Source organism: Eretmochelys imbricata, chromosome 7 (genome assembly GCF_965152235.1).
Source record: "Eretmochelys imbricata isolate rEreImb1 chromosome 7, rEreImb1.hap1, whole genome shotgun sequence".
In the NCBI taxonomy this organism is placed as follows: Eukaryota; Metazoa; Chordata; order Testudines; family Cheloniidae; genus Eretmochelys; species Eretmochelys imbricata.
In genome coordinates this window covers 116,249,311-116,272,469 of record NC_135578.1, presented here as the reverse complement: position 1 = coordinate 116,272,469, position 23,159 = coordinate 116,249,311, and the positions used below count along the sequence as shown (strand labels likewise).

The 23,159-nt window shown below is 44.1% G+C and overlaps 1 protein-coding gene across 1 annotated transcript in view; it reads left to right on the top strand.

Moving 5' to 3' along the window:
- RBM20 (RNA binding motif protein 20) overlaps window positions 1–10,986 on the top strand; it is a 165,497-nt gene extending 154,511 nt beyond the window's left edge. The window contains exons 11-14 of the mRNA XM_077822517.1: window positions 2,764–3,427; window positions 4,700–4,819; window positions 5,925–6,046; window positions 10,876–10,986. Of these exons, the coding sequence (XP_077678643.1) occupies window positions 2,764–3,427; window positions 4,700–4,819; window positions 5,925–6,046; window positions 10,876–10,986 (1,017 nt within the window). The remainder of the gene's footprint in view (window positions 1–2,763; window positions 3,428–4,699; window positions 4,820–5,924; window positions 6,047–10,875) is intronic.
- Window positions 10,987–23,159: the final 12,173 nt, after the last annotated feature.

Genomic DNA, 23,159 nt, shown 5'->3' with positions numbered 1-23,159 from the left:
CTTTTTTTAGTTGCTGTATGCCCATATAGATTACTTTTAATTGCTGCTGCCAAGTGCTATGCATGTGAAGGAACATATGCCTAAAAAGACTACATAACTGTCAAGTGTGTCCAAAAATAGAAGAGGCAGTCATTTTGGAGCTACAGCAAAGGAAGGGACAGGAGATGAAGCCTTTCCAGAATGATGGAGTTAGATGTAGTATATACAACCTCTTTTTAAATATTTCTCTTTAATTCATAGAATCATAGAATATCAGGGTTGGAAGGGACCTCAGGAGGTCGTCTAGTCCAACCCCCTGCTCAAAGCAGGACCAATCCCAACTAAATCATCCCAGCCAAGGCTTTGTCTTTAAATAGGGCTTTAAATAATTTCACTACAAACCTCCTGTTGCAGTAGCACAGAGACTTATCCTTGGCAATTCTCCAGCTTCATACCTTTACAGTTACGAGCTGATGGTCAAATGTGGAAGCTATCAATATCTGTTGCAGTAGAAAATTGATCTCCTGATCCAGAACAGTCTGTCTACCTTAGGACACTGCCAGGCTTCATATGAAATGACCAAAGAGGAGAGAGACACAGATTTTTTATCTCTTATGTACATAAAATGATTCTGAGAGTTGAAATCTAACTTATTCTAAGTATGTATTAAAAGTAAGCAGGCGTTGTAATTAATATGTGCACTTCAGAAAGCCAGTGCTAATGTTTTGGAATGAAGGTCCACTGTCGGATACTGACTTTATAATTAGTACCATCGTGCGATTTTTATCTGGCATTTATCTGGTGTTCCAGGAGATTAAAATCTTAGCGTTAACTCTAAAGGCTAATTTCCTTCAAGGTCTAAGCCAGCTTCTGCCAGCCGAGTCTCTGTCAGAGGGTCCATGTGGAAGGAAGTGACTGCAGTAGGTAGCCACAAGTTTCCTGTCTTTGTAGGAGCTTGAGGTAGTGTGCAGCCAGGCCAAAAAATGACTCTGTTGGTTGGGGAGAGGTTGGCCATGGTGATGATGGGGAGTGGACAAATTCAGCACATTCCCCCTGCAGTCTCTGCTGGCAAGGCTCCTATATCCCCAGAGGTGTAGGCAAGTGAATTTCCTCTGGGGTGAAGAAAGATGTATTCAAAGAATTAGGTACAACAGGTTGTGGCTTTCTGGGCAGTTGCGGCACTGCTCACATTGTGGTAATTAACACAAGTCTGAGACGGGGAGATTTCAGCTACCCAGAGAGTTATAAAATATCCCCAAAGAAGTGCAATGCTAGAAGCATTTATATGGGCTATGGTAAAGGGATCTGTGTATATGTAACTGTGGGGGAGCTCTCCTAGTGCTTAAACAAAACTCCTATAGAAAAGCACATGGAGACCCAGAGTTCAGGCATGGAGGACTTTCAGCAAGGATTCACCACAGTCAAGTCCAAAAAGAACAAAGGGAATGAACTTGGGTGGAGGGATAGCTCAGTGGTTTGAGCATTAATCTGCTAAACCTAGGGTTGTGAGTTCAATCCTTGAGGGGGCCATTTAGGGATCTGGGGGAAAAATTGGGAATTGGCCCTGCTTTGAGCAAGGGGTTGGACTAGATGACCACCTGAGGTCCCTTCCAACCCTGATACTCTGTGAACTTAATTCTTAAGTACCAACTTCATACAATCCTATAATAATGAAGAAATAATAATAGCTTAATTTCTACTACCTAATAAGGCTAGTTCAGAATACACATACGCTGTCTTCACAATTATACATAAATATAAACAAAAGAAACGAATTAGCTCTGAACAGGTCAGTCCCCACAAACACACAGTGAGAAGTAACTCAGAATTCCAACAGCTTAGGTTGAGTTTACCTGTCTCAGCTGGAGTCTTTGTTCATCGGCTCTGTACAGTCTGTGAGTCAAAAGCTCTGCAACAATATCATCCCTCTGCTTGCTCGTAGAAATCTCCAACTCGAACCCAGGCAGCCTTTCTCCTCCTCTACTGGACTGTGGAATCACTCAGATAGTCAGCTAACTAATTAACCAGCCAATCAGTATTAAGTATATAAAACAATAACCCTGTTACAAGAAAAATACAAAACTTAGACTAGCCAGATATAGGTGACTTTCCCCATCATCCCATTTAAATAAGGAAAAAGTTGCTGAACCAAACTGGTAAAGACAATTGAACTAAAATCATTTGGCTAAAATCAAATCACATTCAAGGTGTGTAACTAAAATGAAAGACATTTGTTTCCCTGCCCAGTTTCCTCTTTTTAAAATTGCCAGGGCTTCCCTGTGTTGGAAAGTTAACAATACCCCTAACCTGCTGTACAGTGCTTCAGAGTTAAGGGAAACAGGCCTGCTTTCTGCTTCCATGGCTAAGCTTCTCCCAACAGGTCACAGGTCCTTTTGTAAAGCAGCTGCCCTGATTACTTGTCCTCAGTGGAGTCTGAGTCCAGCTTCCACACCCATTTCCAGAAACTTCTGGGTGTGGAGTGCTAATTGTGCAACTGCCTAGCAAAAGTGACCCAGACACAACTCACTCACTCCTCTCTCCCGCTTCTCTCTAAAGAAATCTCTCCCTATTAGCGCGTGGATTACATATACACCCCCCGACACATACACAGAGTAAATCAAACCTGATACCACAGTGCACAGTTCCTAGGAATTGTGGACATGGTAGGACATGAGGGATGGCCAGTCCAAAGCATCACTTGTGATCACTAGGCCAAAGCCCATTCCCTAATATTGATGATATATAACTGACATCTTTCCCAACCTGTTTCCCCCTTTGCTGCAGGAGCGAGACTGGGAGAGTGGAAGTGAGATGGAAGGCGAGGCCTGGTATCCAGCTAACATGGAAGAACTGGTCACAGTGGACGAAGTGGGAGAAGACGACTTTATTATGGAGCCGGATATAACCGAACTTGAAGAAATTGTTCCAGTTGATCCAAAAGACAAAGCATGCTCAGAAATGCATCAGTATGTAACTAGCACGTTAGAACTGGAAAATGACCACAGCCAGATAAACAGGAGTGAAGGCGAATCTGCCCAGGAAGCTCCAGAAACGAGCTTCAGATCAGCAAAGGAAAGCAGAGCTGCTTCCGGTGGCTGTCCAAAAGATGATGATGATGATGATGCAGTTACCGAAGCATCAAGCCTAAATCTGGACACTGAACAGAAGCCAGATGAATCACAAGAAGACAGATCTCTTAGGGATTCTAATTATCACAAAAAGGAAGGAAAAATAGAGGAGATCTCTGATATTCACATAAAGCTGGAGGATGGACAGATACTTTCTGATCAAATGAAAGGAGACACTCTCCAGCTCTCTGGCACTTTTATGGATCATTACAAGCAGATGGGATCACAAGAAACGGAGAATAGAGAAGTCTTGGACATGCTTGTGAAAAACTCCAGTGAAGAAACAACCCATGGAAGCCAAGAGTGTCAAGAGACGGGGGGTAACTACTTCTGTGTTTTCTTTTCTGCTGGTGGAGAGCTTTTATCTGTGCAAGATGCATTAGATTTTAATCTCCTGCTAACGAGAATAAATGTTGCTAATAGTGTCAAGATTGTCCTAGGAGCAGCTCAGTAAAAGAGCCCGGCTGCCATGAGAGCCATGTTAATCCTTTAAAGGCTTTTAGTCAAATGGTGTAAAGGAAATACGATAAGCAACTTGCAATAATCAGCTGTAACGGTCACATCTGGGTTCACGTGAGTTGAGCTGAACTCTTGCAGCCCCCTGCTAAGTACTTTGAATTGTCAATGAGAAGAACTACAGTTCCTGCAGGTCAACAAATAACAGAGGGATCTTTTATATATGTCTAGCTCCCACCCATATAAGAAACTCAGGATGGGTGTTTCTTACCCACCGTGCAAAAAGATGAAAATAGTTTGTAGGTTGTTATTTCTCTGTCCTTGTTCATGCAAGCACGTGACTTTGTGTGGGGACTTGGGTGGGTACTAACCAAGTACTGTTATTTCTTATACATTCCCTCTAATATAACCTGATGTGGCAAGGCACATGGTAACACAAAGCCAGAAAATATTTTAAGAGGGTAAGATTAATCATACCTGCCTATTAAAAACTTTTAACTGTCAGGAAAAATATCTGAGTAAGGACAGCAGTGTCTGGAAGAACTGCAGAATCCGAATCAAGCCCTTTATTCTTAATCCTGCACCTCTGTTGTAATGCTGTAGTGATCTGGGATCTTGAATGGCTCTGTACTTTATCTATAATATATAAGCAATTCACATGTCTGGAACGGGGAGGAAGGATACCTTTCTTACCAGCCTTAATCCCTCCCAATAAATCAACACAATATTTCCCATGCATTAAGTCTGCTGCCTGCACAGATTTAACATCTACATACAGAATAATAGTGTTTGTCAGTATCCTGTAATACTGAGGCATGCGTAAAGCATAGCTCCAGTTTTAACACACTCTCTCTAATGAAAGTGGTCAATTTCCAAAATGGAAAAGTTTAAAATATAAACAGAAGAGCAGTAATGAACATGAAATTGTCTCTAGAAGAAAATTTAGTTCATGTGTGGTGTTTTTTATTGGTTAGCTATTGTCAGCTGTACGGTATTAGACATCCAGATTGGGTGGAAATATTCCATTTCCAGGTCATGTTTAACTTCTGGCCTCATTCAGAAAAAGTTTGAAAGGGGATTATAGAAGTTGTCGTACTTAAACTGTTTTCATTCAACTGTTTTATTCCTTTGTTAAGTAAATTCTAGGTACCTGGAAATGAAATCTCCTGAATTATCAGAGGTGAAATCTAAAAGAACCCATTCTTCACCATCCTGGGAACAAGAGGATGTTTTCACTGAACTTAGCATTCCTCTAGGTATGTGTAAACATTTAGGTCTCTCTCTGCATGAGACACTGTCCATTGCAATACCTTGACTGTACAAAAGGTGTCACTTTAAGGCTACTTATTGTATTTGTTTCTCAAAACGAATGCAAGGAGAATCAAAAGAAACAGTAAATAACACATGGTTAAATGTTGAAAGAACTGAGATTTTTATTCCAGATTATTTATTATTATTCCAGATAAATTGACTATGCATTCGTTAATGACACTGAACAGCTGAAATATCTGCCATTGGATTCCAAGATCTAAAACATAGGGGGACTGACACATTCATAAACAAATCATCTGGGTTTTGGTAGCAGCATTGCTCAGTGCCAAGGAAATCCTGAGGGCAGAGATGTCTCAAGTGAGTTCTCTGTATAGTAAGGAGCTTCCAAGCATGTGACGTGAAATATTAGAGTGATTTAGCCCCTGAATGGATTGATTACACTTCACAACCATAGATCATGAACATACAGAATACACAAAAAGAAAAGGTGTACTCGTGGCACCTTAGAGACTAACCAATTTATTTGAGCATAAGCTTTCGTGAGCTACAGCTCACTTCATCGAAAGCTTATGCTCAAATAAATTGGTTAGTCTCTAAGGTGCCACAAGTACTCCTTTTCTTTTTGCGAATACAGACTAACACGGCTGTTACTCTGAAACCATACAGAATACACTGTGGTGTGATCTAATATAAGGATATTATTGGCACTTGCTAGGAATGACTTATATAACTCAGTTGTGACTTTTACCCTAAGTTCTGTGGCTATCCCAACCCTTTGTGCTATACAATCATGTATTCTCAATAAATATACATGCATATATTATCTGAGAATGTATAAATACATATAATACCTAAGAGAATGTATACAGTGTGTATTTGCAGTACACGTTTTAAATTGTCATTTTTCGCCGTCATTCGTCAGTGTTACAGAATTTGATGTCCTTTCATGAGAACTTGAAAGTAGTAGATCTGGGATTAGCCTTTGTATCTTTATCATTTAGCTAAATTATATTTTTTTCTCTTTGAAAGTAAACCTGTTTTTATCAGGCAACGTTTGTCATGTTAATGTGATTCAAAATCGTTTGGTAGGTGTGGAATTTGTGGTGCCCAGAACTGGGTTTTACTGCAAGCTTTGTGGACTCTTCTACACGAATGAAGAGACAGCTAAGACGAGCCACTGCAGAAGTACTGTTCACTACAAAAATCTTCAGGTAAAACACGTGTAATTAGTGTTAGTCCTGCTTCTACTAATTAATGGATCAGACTGAGTAAAACTTTCTGGTGCTATAAAACGGACATCCATGGTGCGCACAGAATTCAGTGGCATGGAAATGGACAGTTTAAAATCTTTTAAGCTGACAAATGTATAAAAATGAAATGGTTTGTGCGGTGCTGCTGGCCAACACACTAGCCTATCACCTCTGGATCCCTGTGCTCAAATCATGGCTCACAAATGAAATGAGGTGAGAAGTCCACATCACAAAAATATTAGCACACAATTTGGCCCAGTTGAGTCTCTCCTCTTAAGAGTCCCAAAATTAGGGAACAGTAGGGGTGTTTTCAGGTCAGGACTGAAGTACATTGGCAGTTCTTTCTGGAACAGATAGCACAGAGCCTGCCACCATTACTGATTTCTTAATTTCATGGCAGCTAAATTTGTTACTCTTTCAGAATGTGTATAATTTTATTTCTGTGCCAACTTAAGTTTCCATGGTAAGTTTCAACTTGTGGAATTTCAAAGCATTATGTGTATGATACAGAAATGATCTGAGGATGGCTTCATATGCCACTGAAATGCAGCCATCTCCGCTGTGGAACATGGCAGCTGTCCAACAGTGCTGTGCAATGCTACATAACAATTGCTAGAAGGCAATGAAGAAGAATGCCATGTCCTATGTATTTATTTAGATTTACTTTTAAATCCCAACCCATTGCTCTGGGTATTTTTCCAAATATAAAAGCATACAGTAGACAATATCACACTTAGATCATTGGCATATCCAAAAATAAACTAAACCCAACCCTACCTTGGTCACTTTTTAGATATCAACCTGAGAATATCAGCAATCCCTGTTCATAACAGCATCAATATTAACCATACCTTTGTGCATTCTTCACCACCCCCCCCCCCCGCTTGGTGCACCCCCACCCCAAGTACCTGGAAGAAAAGATGGGGCTGTGAGGCTTGTCTGGAACATATTCAGGCCCACCAAGGGGGGTAATCAAGTTCCAGTGTTGAAGATCACTCACAGAAAAGTCCCAGTCTGCTTGTTAAACTGTGATTAGAGAGGGAGGACAGGACGGTCCAGGGGTTAGTGATTAAGGATTGAGGTAAGTGGATATAGAAGAAGAAGGATGGTCTAGGGCACTAGCATACCTGCTTTGGTACCAACTTCCTGTGTGACCTTGGGCAAGTCACTTAGCCTTTCTGTGTCTCAGTTCCCCAACTGAAGATAATAGCATAGTGTGTACACTGCTCCCCCTCACATTAAACACATTAAAGATTACAGTGATGGGGGCTGAATAAGTAAATAAAGCAGATAGATTGTACTTTAGATTAGATTAGTTGTTCTCAAACTGTGGGTCAGGACCGCAAAGTGGGTTGCGAGCCTGTTTTAATGGGGTCACCAGGGCCAGCATGAGACTTGCTGGGGGCCAGGGATGAAGCCCAAGCCCCACCACCTGGGGCCAAAGCCAAAGCCCGAGGGCTTCAGCGTTGGGCAGCAGGGCTCACGCTTCAGTCCTGGGCGGTGGGGCTCAGATGACAGGCCTCCCCGTCCTTGGGCTTCTCTTGGGTCCCTCTGCCAGGCTCAGGAGGGCTCAGGCTTCGGTCCCCTCTCCTGGGGTCGTGTAGTAATTTCTGTGGTCAGAAGGGGGTCCACATGCAATGAAGTTTGAAAATCGCTGAATTAGATTAATGCCACACAGTTTTCGAAGCCACTTTCGTTCTGGTTTACATATAAATGTCGAGAGGTTTTATGGAATCCATTGTAATGCCTGACTGCCTTCTGTACAGGTTTTGTAGTGAATTTCTATTTAAACCAAAAAAGTATCTTCTCCCTCTTGCTGCAGTTCTGTGATAAATAGCAGCTGGGGTTTTAGATTGAGATTTTCAAAGCTGAGAAGGGCTTTAGGTGTATGAGGCGGTATTGAAATCAGCAAGGGGGTGAGGCAAAACCCAGAGTCAGCTTTGAAAATTTCAACCATCGTTGGGTAGGCATTAGTTTAAAAAAATCAGCATTGGGTTATATGTTCCATCTATGTGTGCTAGTAATTAAATGTAGTTTATGGTTTTAAAGATAAATTAAACCGACCTTAATGAATTCCATGTCCGTCCAAAGGCTGTTGTAGTATTTACTCTTGCCTGCAGCCATGTGGAATTTTGTCCAGTTAGATCAAGAGTGTTGTGTGCGGCGTTTCCCCAGGCCACACCTCTCTATTCAAAATTACAGCAGTGGCAATCATCATGGTATACAATCTAAGAGCAGCTCGAACGATCTTGGCAGGCCAAGTTTGGGGTTTAAAAATGGACCAGCCACTGCCCCTTCCCCTCAAAAAAAAAGTAGGGGGAAGGTTGCCTCTGGAAGCTGAAGAATAGTTTTGAGTCACCTCCTGCTAAGCTGCACACATGAAACATAAAGAGTTTTTTTGCCCTTTCTCTAGAAAATGAAGGCCACATGGTCAGTACTGGGTTTACAATAGGGCCGGGCCCATGCTCAGAAGAGGCCCCGTCGCCTGGACTGTGGGCACTCCACAAGGCCCCACCCCCACTTGGCCTCTTCGCCCTGAATCTCCACCCCCAATCACTCCTCTGCTCCCCTTCCCCCTCCCCCGCTCGCTCCTCTCCACCTTCTCCATGCCTCACCCCTCTCCACACACCCCCATGTGAGCGGCAGGCAGGGAAGAGGCCAAGCAGGGGTGGGACCTCGGAGCAGAGCATGGGTGGAGTGCAGGGGTGGGGCCTTGGGGAGGGCGCCAGGGCCCACAAAAAGTTAATCCGGCCCTGCACATTGTGAGTTTATGCGGTGTACTGTATAGATCAGGGTTGGGCAAACTACAGCCCGTGAGCCGGATTCGGCCCCTCAGGGCTTTGGATCCGACCCGCAGGATTGCCCCCCATGGTGCTGCAGGCCCTGCGCTGCTCTCAGAAGCAGCCGGCACCACGTCCCTAGGGCCCCGCGGGGTGCAGAGGGCTCTGCATGTTGCCCTTGCCTCCAGGCACCGCCCCCTGCAGCTCCCATTGGCCGGGAACGGGGAATCGTGGCCAATGGGAGCTTCGGGGGAGGTACCTGGAGGCATGGCAAGGGTAGCACACGAAGCCCTGTGCCCCCACTCCCCCAGGGGCCGCGCAGGGATGTGGTGCCGGCTGCTTCCCGGAGCGGCACTGCATGGGGCCAGGGCAGGCATGCAGGGAGCCTGCCCTGGCCCCCGTGCACGCCGCTGCCACCCCAGAGCCCGAACCCCTCCTGCATCCCGCCCCCCAACTCCCTCCCCTGAGCCCCCTGTTGCACCCTGAACCCCTCCTGCACCTCATTCCCTGCCCTGAGCTTCCTCCCGCAGTCTGCACCCCTGCCCTGAGCTCCCTTCTGCACTCCGCACCCCTCCTGCACCCCAACCCTATTCCCTGAGCCCCCTCATACACCCCGAACCCCTCCTCTGCCCCAATCCCTTGCCCTGAGCCCGTTCCCGCACACCGCACCCCAACCCCCTGCCCCGGCCCTGCAATCAATTTCCCCACCCAGATGTGGCCCTCGGCCCAAAAAGTTCGCCTACCCCTGGTATAGATAGTGCAGCACACAAGCACCACCGAAAGGAGAGACACAGAGCTGATGATAATGTGCCTGCTGCAGAGTTGCCATGAGGATTCTGTTTCCCCCCCTGGAGCTGTGTTTTTAAATGACCAGTCCTGGACCAGAGCAGTTGTTCGTAGCTAGAGATGTATGTGATTTCTCATCACAGCTGTACATATTCATTAGCACCGTCAGACTATGTTTCAAAAGTTTGAGTAATTGGCATTTGCGTGGCCAGGCTTCACAGAGAGGAACATTTTTCCATTTGTTGGATTTATGGTCTCTAATAACACTCAGATCAGTTACTCATGCACGCAAGTGTGATTTTATATATATACATAAATCTTTAATAAGACTCCATCTGTGTGATTATAGAGATATCTCCCATGATTCTGACCAAATTTACTTGTGATGAGGAATTTTTGTTCCCTTCTGCCCCTCATGCCATTCACCTTGGTTGAATCTGAGTATAAAATTTGTGCATGCCACTCTCATGCCCATGTCATTCCACCTTCCATTTTGTGTGCACCTCTGCCACCCAAAGGTATTGCCAGCAGCTTTACTGGCTGCTAATAGATTTTGGGATCGCACTATACTGTTGATATTTAGGGCACTTGAACACCATCATAATAAAACAACTCCGTACAGGCAAATATTCCAGCCAGATTGTTAAATTCTATCAGTGATGATTATTGGCTTCACTTTTCCTTCCACTTAAAATACATAGATTTATATACATCAAAAGGTATGTATCTAAGTCAGATGCTTTGCAAATGTAATGTATGTTTTAAATCATATCTCAGGAACGGCGTCTGCTCTCAATCACACCACTTCGATACCAGTGTAATTCTGTTCACTTCTGTGGCATTACTGCTGATTTACCCCAATGTGAGATCAGAATCGAGCAATCAGCTTCTATTTGCCAGGAGAAAAGATCTAGTAGATTGAGCATGGGACTGGAAGCCAGGATATTCTGAACTGTAGTCCTCCTGGGTCTGCCACTGACTTCCTGGGTGGCATTGAGCAAGTCACTTAACCTCCCTGGCCTTGTCAGCATTAAGGGAATCTGCTGTAGGAGATCTACATTAATACAGATACACCAGTTTACATTTCCTTAGTGTAGACAGACTGTCTGTGGGTTCTACCTCCCAGTGTTGTTGAGGGCTAGTGACTGCTTTGAAGCTATAAAGCACTCTGTGCTGAGTATTATCAACCTTGCTAATGCAACTCTGGTTTTCCTTTGGTCACAGAAGTATCTATCCCAACTTGCAGAAGAGAGTCTGAAAATGAACAAAGAAGACAGCACTCTGCCACAGGACGATGCCGGGATTGTTCCCCACTTTGAGAAGAAAAAGCTATGATGTCACTGAACTAGAAGAGTTGTAAATGAGTGAATGCTGACATTTCATTGTTGATCTACATGATGTGGTGATCAGTTTGCACTGTGCAGGAGGAAGGAAAGCACAATAAACAGCATGTTCCATGCATCTATACCCAGGGGTCATTAAAAACCATAATGCCTGAATAGTTTCCCATGGGGAAGCCATGCTGGCGTATCTGCAGCTATTCTTTCTCAGACTCTGTGTGTTGGGAGCGGCTTCCTATACTAACTCAGAATTCTCAGGGGTTCTCAGATGCCACACAGTAGGTCGGGCTGACTATTTAGAAGAATTTAGCATCCTCCAGTGGAAATGATCTGAAAGGAGATGTCCAGAATTAAGCTTTTAACATTAATATATTTTAAGTCACTTCACTCATTAGTATAGTGAACAATAGGCCTTGTTTAAGAGACCTAAAGCCATTGTGCTACTACTAACTGTTAAATGGCATAAGGTAAACCCCAGTGGCAACAGGCTATGTGCACCGAGAGCTTGGTGATGATGATCATCATCGTTTTTAATTTTCGAGGGTTGTCCATGTACTCGATGTTGTACAAAGATAGAAGAAGTCACAGTCCCGATCTCTAGGAGCATACAATTGAAATCCAATACAGGCAGAACAGTTCAGGCTGAAAATTAATTGCTTCCATTCTTCAGTGCTTTATATCCTGTGAGCTGGATTCTCTTTGGTCATTTCTGTGTTTGGAAATATTCCTTGGGAAAATTCTAAAAGTGTGTCCACTTTGTGTCTTAGATTAAATTCACACAACAAGCTTTATAACTGCTACACGTTTAGTTTATGTAACTTGTAGAATTCTTTATCCATTCTCATGGGGGGGGGGGGAGTTTAAAACATGTTTTTCTAATCTTGGCAATCTTGAATTTCCTGGTCTTTATGGAAATAAGCCAGACTCTTAATGTTGTTTTAACAGTTTTTGTATTCATTCCCCTGAATTTTTATGGCTAGTGTAACAACTGTTCACAGAATGCTGCAGTGAGAACACAGGATGCACCAGCCACTATAAATATTATTATATGGCATTGTTTATACTCAGAGTTGTTGCTTAATGTAATGCAAAGTCCCATTGAAATGCACTATTTAGATTTCTGGTTAATTTCAATGGGCTTTGTGTAGCAAAAGTGAATATGTACTAAAACTGCTGCCAGATTTGATCCTGGGATTATGCTTTTACAAAATGCACCGCAAACCATGTCTCCAGGCAAGTGGTAGGAAAATTTTTGAAATTCGGATGAAAAATGGAGAATGGGAGAATTTGCAGATTTTCCGCCCCCATACTTTGCCCAGCTCTGATATTGACCATATTAAGGGCCACTGAAACCTCTGGCAATAGATGTTTTACGTAATGGAATAGGACTTTGTGTACAGTAAATAATTTCCCCCCAGAATGGCTTATCCATCACAGAGAGCAACATTAATATTAATAACATTAATAGCAAAATAATGCAAAATGGCCAATCTGCCAAAACTGCTCCCTCCAAAAAAGCTGTTCCATATCACCTGCACCAGCAGCCATATTCTTCTTTCTCTGAAAATTGTTTCTGCTCAGTATCCTATATTTCCTGGCTGCATTTTGTTGTTTGGCAAGTTCCCTTTCAATTAGATGGTGCAGGCATTCCATTTATGTCAATCAGAGTTGAGTGCAAGCTGCAAATCTTGGATTCATTTTTCTCCAAAGTTCAGGGATTCTGTGGATTCCAGGTTTGGGCTTGGTGCATCAGAGAGAAAGAAAGGAAGAGACAATATTTAGGCATAAATCTAAGCTTCACCAGATTTCAGGTGTGACAGGACTTGGGCCCATCTTTTATTTAAAACCTGGCTTTTATTCCTCACTTAATTGAAACAAAAAAATCTTGAAAAGCAAATTCTTCTTGCTACAAGATTTCTTATTACATTTTGATGAGATTTGTTGGGCAAAAATATTATTGCAAGGTGTAAAATCATGAAAAAGGAAGTAAATATTCTGTAGTTACTGTCCAAGGCATAGTGGTTAGGGCAGTGATGCATAGACTGAATGTGAAGAATTACTCTCGTTGCCTTATACGATGTGGGGGGTGGGCAGAAATCACCCCAGATGCAAGCAACTGATTTTTATATCCCAGACTGTTCCTGACCTGGCGCACTCACCAGAGTGGTGGTAGATTTTTAGATCACATAGTTCCGCTAAAAGTGGATGGGAGGTAGGATTGATAGTGCCCCAAATCCCCCCGCCTCTAGCAACTTACCTCCAGCCAAACTCCAGTATAAAGAGGAGTATTATTATTTATTATTCATTTGTATTGCAGTATCACCGACAAGCTCCAGCCCCATTGTTCAAAGCACTGTAACAAAAACTTTCCCAAACCCCAAAGAGCTTACAATCAAAGTTCAAGGTGAGAAACAAAGGTGGATGCAAACAAATGGGGGAAGTAGAAGGTGACAGCGAAACCATTCTGGTCAGAAGAAGTAGAACTACTAAAACTAGCTTCTGTGTTTGCCCATGGGCTCATTGTCAGACTTACATGAGCGATTCAGCTTATTACCCCCAAAATATTAAACGCTAAGGCCCAGATTCACTCCTGTGTTGCACCCCATATATATTTCACCTTGTACTCCCAGGGCTAGTTGCATCAGCAGTGCAGGATCCGTCTGAGTCGTGGGTTGGTAGTGGTATCCTGCAGCCACCACCCCAGAGATCTTGCCTGGGGAAGAGTGCTTCAGTTTCCAGCCAGGGCTCCAAAGGCTGGGGGCTTGATGGGCAGCCCAAGAGCCATGCTGAGTCAGCACAACTCTCAGACAGCCAGGATCTCCTTGCCTGTGCTGGCTGGTCCTAATCCCCCCTGAAAAATGGGGGGCACCCTTTCCATGTGGAGTTTCCTCCTCTGATAGCCTGCAAATCTGGGTTCCACTGGCAGAACCCAAGGGTTTATTCTGGCCTAATTACTGTATTTGGGGTGCAGGGCCAAATGTTTAGAGCCTCCAGAAAGGCATTCACAATGCTTGCACATCAAATCCAGGCATTTTCAGAGGGGATTTGAAAATCAGGCCCCTAAGGACTAACTACTAACAAAAGAGCACATGAATGTGGCCAAAAAGAGAGCTGTAGTCCTGAGAATTTTATTTTATTCTGCAAAATCCCTACATTCAAAAGCAGTTGAAAAGAACCTCCAAGTCTTAGCATTCAGTCTAACAGTCTGTGCAATCAACTTTCAGCCCAACACATTTGGGCTATATAATGTCTTTCCATCAAAACAGCCCATAGTAGCAGTGCTGGCAGGCATTTAACTCCAAGACATCACTCTAATACCTATTCTGCTGAGAGGCAACACACCTGTACAGGTAGCTATTTGCCTCTTTCAACTGCTGTAAAATGTGTTGTTTCTCTTTTGACTTGCTATATTTAAAATCTAAGTTGTAGTATTTTTCTAGTCAGCATAGTTCTTAACAATTTACATTTCTGATTAATATATGGATAGCGCCAGGCAGTCTCAAGTCTAGCCAAAAATTATTTATTATTATTTAAAGAAGAGCTTCCATGATATTTATGAATCATTTCAACATGTCTCAACCAAAGATTTCACAAAGGCTGCAGCCTTTCCGAACAGTGAACATGTTTTATATCTGCTGATCTCAAATAGTCTTTAATGTCACAGTGCAACTTGCTTTCTTCAAGGTAAAAATTAAAAAAAAAAAAATCTAAACATTAGCCCCATAAGACTTAACACATTTTAATATTGGCTTGAACACTAACTTAGTGTCAGGCTGGTTATATTCAGGGTTTTTCTATTCTCTATTAAGGCTGTGATTTGTTTAATTATACTTGAACTGGACCAGACATACTATTTATTGAGCTTATAGAATCTTGTTAATTTAAGTTTTGCCTTGTAAACAATGGGAATTTGTTAGAACTTGTTGAGTTATGTAGGTGGTGTCACCAGTATTAACTGATCTGTGCAACTGATTGCAAAGTGTTTCAGATTGTGTTTCTTAAAAAGGATTTTAATAAAGAGAATTTTAGAGCATAAATAATGGTTAGTAGTTGTGCCAATGTTTTCACAATAACTTGTAGGGAGATTGGCGCCTCTCAGAATTTGGTTCTTTGTAATTATGATTGAAGCCGTTCCTTACCCATCTACTGCCCCTCCATCTCTCTTCCTACACTTCACCTCCACCCTTACTGAGTGAGCTATCTACAGCTGTTGCCTTTTGAATGCCCCTCTTCCACCTCCATCCTGGATTCTCTTCCACACTTTTTGAAACTGTTCTGATCTCTTTCTAGCCAACTTGCAAGGCATGTACTCCACCTACATCCTTCTTGTCCCATCTGCTGTGTTGATTACACTTGCCTGCTTGATATCTCCTTCCTCGGCTTTCATGACATGGTCTTCTCCCTGGCTCTCCTGCTGTGTCTCTTTGGTTGATCATACTCCCCTCTCCCATTTTCCCTATTGGTTCCACAAGGCTCTATCCTAAATCCCATGGTCCCACCCTCTTCTCTCACGAAACCCGCTCTCTGAGTAACCTCACCCACCAGAAATGGGATCCACATGGAAAAATGCTCAATGAAGACTCATAGTTAGTTTAAGGGTAAGTAACCATTCTTTACTATTATCACTATAAATAGTTAAAGAAAGCTGTAAGGACAAAAGCAGTGGGGAAATCTATAAGACTTTCTGTGCTGTTGAAAGAATTGACTTGGAAAAAACAGGACAAAGGGGTGGGCTAGGAAGAAGACAAAAAGAGGGAAGCTAAGATGAGACAGGTTTGCCCCCTGCTGTACAGTAAATTATTACACAAAGTTGTGATTGCAGATTCTGTATGATTGGGGTGATGGTGGCAAAAGTTGACAACGTACAGAGCATACAGCTTGCCTTTTTGAAATACAAATTCACTTTGTGTAGCAGCCAGATTTCTTGTGGATAATATGTCTGGAATACCCCATTGTCCTGGTTCCGGAGTAGCTTTGTAGAACATAAGTACACCTTAAAAGGCATGCTGTGTAAATCCTTTGGAACTATATATCATGACATCATAAACGTGTATAATACCAATATTACTGAATAGACACAGTACCTCAAGGATGCTCTTCATTGTGTCATTCAGGAGCATGGAGGTTCAGGCTGAGAAATCAGCCGGGTGTGGCTTTGTGGGTTAAGTATTTCTCTCTGTGTATGTGTAAGTATATGCATAAGTTTTATAGCTGCTTGTAAACCATGGCTGCATTCACACAAAACCTACAGGTTTCAGAGTAGCAGCCGTGTTAGTCTGTATTTGCAAAAAGAAAAGGAGTACTTGTGGCACCTTAGAGACTAACCAATTTATTTGAGCATAAGCTTTCGTGAGCTACAGCTCACTTCATCGGATGCAAAACCTACAGTCGTCATTATGGATTGACCCAAGGTTCTTCAAGACCAAAATCACAGGCCTCTACCAACTGAGCTAAAATACATTTTCTTTAGCTCAGAGCTAGTAGGTGTTTCAGTCATTGGGGCATGCTACAAGAGGGGGGCATGCTCAAACGCCCTGGCCCAGTGTATTATCCTTTGGGATCCTCTTATATAAAATGCACGGCATAGGTGTGGCATATTTCCAAGTACTTCAATCAGCCCCAGGAACCGGAGCTCTCTGCAATGCCACGAGTCACATACTGATAAAGTCTTAGTTTAAGCCTTGTGTATATTAGTATTTGTTTAGGAAAATTCCCATCAGTGATAAGAATGGCGGGAGCCATAAAGTCGGCAGGGTGCAGGCATTCTCGTGCTGTCTACAGCTGCTCTCAGTGGAACTAGATGACATAGTGGTCAGAAAGTGTCTGACCACTTGGCCACAACTAATATTTGGCCACTATTGCTGGGAGTGGTGGAGCTGCAATAGTGTAGTGCAGCCATAAGAGGTGAAAAAAAATCTCAGACGAAATCCTAGCCCTACAGAAGTGAACGGCAAAGCATCCATTCACGTCTGTCGGGCCAGGATTTGCCCCCTCTTCTTTAAATGGGTGATCTTATCCACTGGGCATGGCATAAGCTGCATGACTTCAGTGGTGCTATGCTGATTCACACCAGTAGGGATCTGACTCCTAGCCATTATGAAACATTTTACATTAGCTGGCACCCTAAAATACTCATAGGTTATGGAACTTAACCCAAGAGAGGTAGCTTCCCCCACCATTCTCCCTGTCTTCCTCCTCCTCCTCTGCTTTCTCCCCTATAAATGGCTCACTAAGGAGTGGAATTGCATTATCAGAGTATGTGGGTGATTAGGAGGGGAAAGGAGCTGAGCTGAACTGAACAAACAAGGCCCTGTACACAGTATAAAGAGGCTCATGTTAGAGCTTGTCTGCACACAGAAGTGCTCTAGTTTAATGTAGGGTGTGATTTGTAGTGAATTACACTGATGCAAAAAGCTGTATGGACACTATTATTGCAGCTTAAACCAGGTTTATTTTGGTTGACCTTAAATCCATTAGGAACAAGTTTTAGCTAACCTGAAATAAGCGACTTTTAACTGAAATAAGAGTTTCATGATAGGGATATAGGACTGGAAATGACCTCCTGGGTCACTGAGTCCAGTCCACTGCTGTCACAGGCAACCCCGACATATATTCCCATTCATAAATTTATCAAGGTCTGTGTTAAAACCTGTTAGGAGTCTTGCCTCCACTACTCCTATCCAGAGGCTGTTCCAGACTCTCATTCCTCTGATGGCTAGCAACCTTCCTCTAAATTCCAGCCTAAATTTATTCATGGCTAGTTTTTACCCATCTGTTTACACCCATTTAACTAAATTGGTTTAACTAAACTTCTGCAAACTTGTATGTAGACATGGCTGTAGTGTGCACATTCAAAAGCTTTTCATGCATGCGGGATCTCTACAAAGCTCATCTCATTAAACCTTTAAATAATTGCCAGGAGCATTCCGGGGCCAGTTTTCCTTTAGATGGGATTGTAGTAACAACAGCATGACCTTTAGTTGGTAGAAAGAAATGGAGTACTTGTGGCACCTTAGAGACTAACCAATTTATTTGAGCATGAGCTCATGCTCAAATAAATTGGTTAGTCTCTAAGGTGCCACAAGTACTCCATTTCTTTTTGCGAATACAGACTAACACGGCTGTTACTCTGAAACCTTTAGTTGGTAGGGTGCTTATCTAACTGATTTACTCCCAAAGCCTTGGAGACCTTGATTCCTAATTAGAAGAGCTCTCCCCTTCTTTCCTCCGACTTGTTTTAACACATCTCTCTTTTGTTCCACCATCTGCAAACAGTGCCTGTGTGTCTTTAGAGGGCACAGGAAGCATGCTTTGTTTACAGCTTTCTTCTTGGCTGGGTGGTGTTTGGACTGCTCCAGTTTATCTTTGGCAGATAGCAACACCCTGATGGCAGCAAACTTTCACCTTGAACCACGGGGTGTTGCAAAACGGTGCTCTGCACACCTGTGACGGGAAATAAGGAAACCAGATAATTGCTGAAACGTTCAAATCAGCCTCCCCCAAGCTGTAGATGGAATATTCACTAGATACTCTCAGCCCCAGGAACCAGCCCCTCTAGGCATGTTGGCAGGTCAGCGTGGGTGGGTGGAAAACACGCACTGCCTTGTGGATAAGGAGCGGGCGTTTAGTCTTCGAGGGCTTGCCAGTCTACTGCCTCTCACCAGGACTCAATTCACTCTCTCTGTTGGAAAAGAAAGAAACGTGCACTGGCTGAGTTTCTAACCTCTGAATCTGCCTGGTCTCCCTCTAGCCCCCAGTTCTGTACCCATAGATACACTGCATAGTGTAGGGTTACCATACGTCCGTATTTTCCCGGACATGTCCGGCTTTTTGGTTCTTAAATCGCCATCCAGGAGGAATTTTTAAATATCTAAAAATGTCCGGGATTTTGCCATTATTATTTTTCCCCAAAAAAGAGTTGATCATTCAAGAAAGAGAGTGAATGTTGATCATTCGAGAAAGAAAATGAATGTTGATCACTCGAGAGAGTGCCACTTTTTCCCCCTGGCTCCCAGTGCTTGCACCATGAAACAGCTGTTTCGCACGGCTGGGAGGGAGGGGGGAGGAGGGGGAACGCGGCGTGCTCACGGGAGGAGGCGGGGTCAGGGCAGGGATTTGGGGAAGGGGTCCAATGGGGCAGAGAGGGGGCAGAGTTGGGGTGGGGACGTCGGGGAAGAGACTGGAATGGGGATGGGGCCAGGGGCGGGGGGGCGTGAGCAAATCCTCCCCCCCCCCCCCCCGTGGAGTGTCCTCTTTTTTTAAATGTTCAAATATGGTAACCCAAGCATAGTGCCAAACTCATTGGACTGGACTGTGGCTGCTGTTGTCTGGCTGCACAAGGAGAGGGCACCAGGAACTGGTGTCTGTGCTTTCTGACCGCAGAAGGAGTGGGGTAACCAGAAGGAAACCTCATCCCAAAGCAGGCATGGCTGGAGGTAGAGAGGGAATTAGACATGTATAAGAGAAAGTACATGGAACATAGCATGAAAAACAGCAAACAAAACGCAGGCCTATCTTCCAGTTTAAGGAGATCGGCACTGTCTTGAACAGGCAATTCCAATGTCTATTTCCAGCTACTCACATCAGTCAGAGAAGTAGAGATGGGAAATATTAACTAATTATCCAGTTCATGGTTTGGGCCCCTGGGAGAGGATATACTGGATATTAAGCTGCCCACAGATCAGTGATGAAGCCAAGGGCCACAGAGGCCTGTCCTTCTTTCCTGTCCCTTTGCTCCCCAAAATAAGGTGTTTAAGGACTTTATTTAGTCCTGACTTTTACTTTGGTGTTTCTGATTTTCAGAAGAGCTAGTGGGCACACCCATTCATGTGCAGTACCTCATCTCCAGCCCTTCACCACATGCTCCTGCTTACAGTAGGAATCTTCCAACTTTCCCCACCACTTGCACCTGGTTGCACTCACCTAACTGAGGAAAGCAGCAGTGGTGGATTGAGAAGCCTGCAAGTGACTTGCACTGAAACAAGTGAGGAGGTGAAGCTGTACTTTGTCTCCGTGGCTTTATTTGGCCCGTTGACAGCACAATCCAGATTTGCCAGGCAAAGAGTTAAAGTCTAATCTGAGTGCCTTGAGAAGAGCTGCTGCTGTGATCAGCACAGAAAAGTCCATTCTGGGAGCACAAGAAGTCTGAAAGTGATCTGCAGGGCACTTATTAAGGGCCATTTTCCACACATGAGCGGACACATCTGATGTTTCCGCTGCTGTCTATACTTACACTGTTCATGCTGCATCCTCTTCCTTCCAGTGCTGAAGGGCCTCTGATTTGTGAGCTGCTTCTGCTCAAACATCTGAATTTCAGCTGTTGAAGCCTATAGCGGCAAAACCTATTCAGGGCCTGATCCAAAGCCCAAGGAAATCCATGGAAAGACTCATGTTAAATTCAATGGGCTTTGGATCAGGCCCTTATAGCCTGCCCTCTCCCCCCCACACGCTACCCCCCCAAAAAATTTAAGCTCCTGTTCAAAATGTCACCAAATCTTACCAACATCTGTTGGAAAGGAGAGTCCTGAGCTTTGCCAGGACATGATGAATGAAGTGGGAATAGAAGAACTTTGCACACTGAGCAAAGAAAAAAAAAAAGTGACAGAAAAAAGCAGTGAACATATGAAAACATCATCCAGATAATAGTCCACCATAGCTACTACTTCACCTTACTCTAAGGCTATGTCTACGTTGGATATGTACCTACACCCTGGCTTGCGTGTATGTGGGTATATGCTAGCCCAAGCCCATTTCCAAGAATCCACATTGTTCCACACACACCATCTCCTGTAAAGCTGCAGCTAGGATTTCTGGGGCGCACCCCAGGGCTCTTAGTGCCTGACCAACTGGAGCCACTCCAGGAATTGGTTCCATCCTGGTGTATGCTGGGAGAACTTGTCTCTCCTCCCCAAACACTTGGGTGGAAGTGGTTTTAGCCCACCAACACATTTAGCTCAAGCAAAGGTTACTTACTTCCTTGCTCTGCAGGCCGTGGTCAACCACAGAGGCTTGTTAATGAATATTTAATGTCAGATGTACAGGAGAGGTGCATGACACCAGGATGTTGAGGAGATCTTGTGTTTTCCTGGTGAGACAAGCCAGGGACATTATTCCCTGCTAATAACAGTGTTATCAAGGGGTGTTGGTGTATAGTGTTATTTTGGGGGTCTTTGCCTATCTTCTCCTGCCATAGCTCATGAAAGCAGAAGATCCAGGTACAGGCAATTGTGGGAATGGCAGTGGAGGACTATCTAGACCCTAAACCCGGCCCCCAGGCCCTTACTGCTCTACACTGTGGGCCAGCGGGGTGGGGGAGGAGCGGGGGGTCACAGCTCAACCTACAGTCTGCCACGTGCCCCAGATGAGCACACCGGCTTAGGTTCAATACATGTATCTAAGGGCTTTGAGGATGGCTGATGGGGGAGGTTGGGAACAAAAGCTTAGCACAGCATGCAGCAAGCCTGCAGTGTAGACATAACCTAAGGGCGAAATGATGCAAGCAGACGCAGCTCTTTCAAGCTCACACCAGCGCTGATTTTGGGCCTGTATATCTTCAACAAAGGCTACCTTGAAACAAAAACGAATCACAAATACAAAAGACAGGGCAGTGTAGTCAGATTTGCCATGTAGTCAAACTCATTCAATAACCTTATAAGAGCTCTTGGAACTTTTGAATCCCTTCCTTCCTATGGGAGATTTCCTACTATTTAGGATGAGTGCCCCTGAAGAACATTGAGTTACTGTAACCAAAAGACAGTCCCTCCCAGCAGGGTGTGTGGGATGTTAAGACTCCAGGCCTTTATACTTTAAAGATTAGCACTGAAATGTGAGGCCATAATAGGCTTCTAATATAATCTCCTCCCATAGCTTTCAGCATGTCACTCCTGTCTAGAATGCCCTGTATAGAGCAGCTGCCATTGTTATGTAAGGATGTGAGTACAGCTGCAAAGATCAAAGGCCACCCTCAAGCATTTAAAAATAATGAGTCAGGCCCCCCAAATCATAAGATTGGCTTAAAAATCATGAGATTTTTTAAAAATTAACAAATGTGGGGTACTTTTTACTGGCCTTCCAATTTTGGAGCCCTCAGCATGCATGTTTGCATGTTTTCATCCACAACCTTGAGGGCTCAGAATTTACTTTGCTTTTAAATGAAAGCCGAGGTTCTCTTGCACTCTCTTGATTCAAGAAGCTGGAGTTTAAGAAATACACTAAAAATCATGAGAGTTGTCAACACTACAAAGATCGTCTTCTATTTTGGAAGGTGGGAGCTCTGGACTGCAGGGAGCTTCAGGCTGCTGTCTGTCGCAGCTTCAGGGGTAACTGCACCTGTATTCTCTCTCCCGTGCACAGTCAGGTCTCAGCTCTCCAGTTGTCACCTGTCTCTGGGTCGGGACCCGTCTCCCATTCCCTTCAGACCAGGGGGTTTAAGTCTGCACAGCCCCCAACATGTACTGTAGTATCCCCAGCAAGCCAGTTGAAGGCCATGGGTCAGTTCCAACTCATCCTTGTATACAAAAGCCCTTTCTTTGTTTCCTAGCCTTCGAAACCCCAACCTGACCCGATATGTTCTCCCGTTGGCATAGGTAATCCAGCTACCCGAGAGGTGGCAGCTAGGTTGACAGAAGAATTCTTCCATCAACCTGGCGCTGTCTACACGAGGAGTTAGGTCTGTGTAGCTACTTCTCTCAGAGGGTGTGGATTTTTCACATCCCCGAGACACATAGCTATACCAATGTAAGTTCCTAGAGTAGACCAGCTCATAATGTTTAAATACAAATAATATAGTTGTTCAGTACGAGGGCTTGGGGCCTAAATAAGGAGACCAACTCCTCCCTGCCTGCCTTCTACATAACCTCAAGGTGCTCATCTTTGACCCAGCAAACATTCTGCTCTCAGTTCCACCTTACACCCCAGCTAGTGGACGGTACCTTTAATGGTCCTACTGGTAGCCCACCCCATGCTGTGCAGCTGGGTGGATTCAGGTGCGGTGCATGGAGAGGGATGTTTGAGCAGGCTGCAAACACCGATCTGTTCCTTGGAACCTCTTGCGCCTGGGTCTGATTGCAAACCTAGTACATTACACCCCCTCCTTATGCACTGTCCCCCTAGCCCCTAACTGCTGCTTTTATTCCCTCCTCCCATTATCAGCTTCATGCTGCCTTTCAC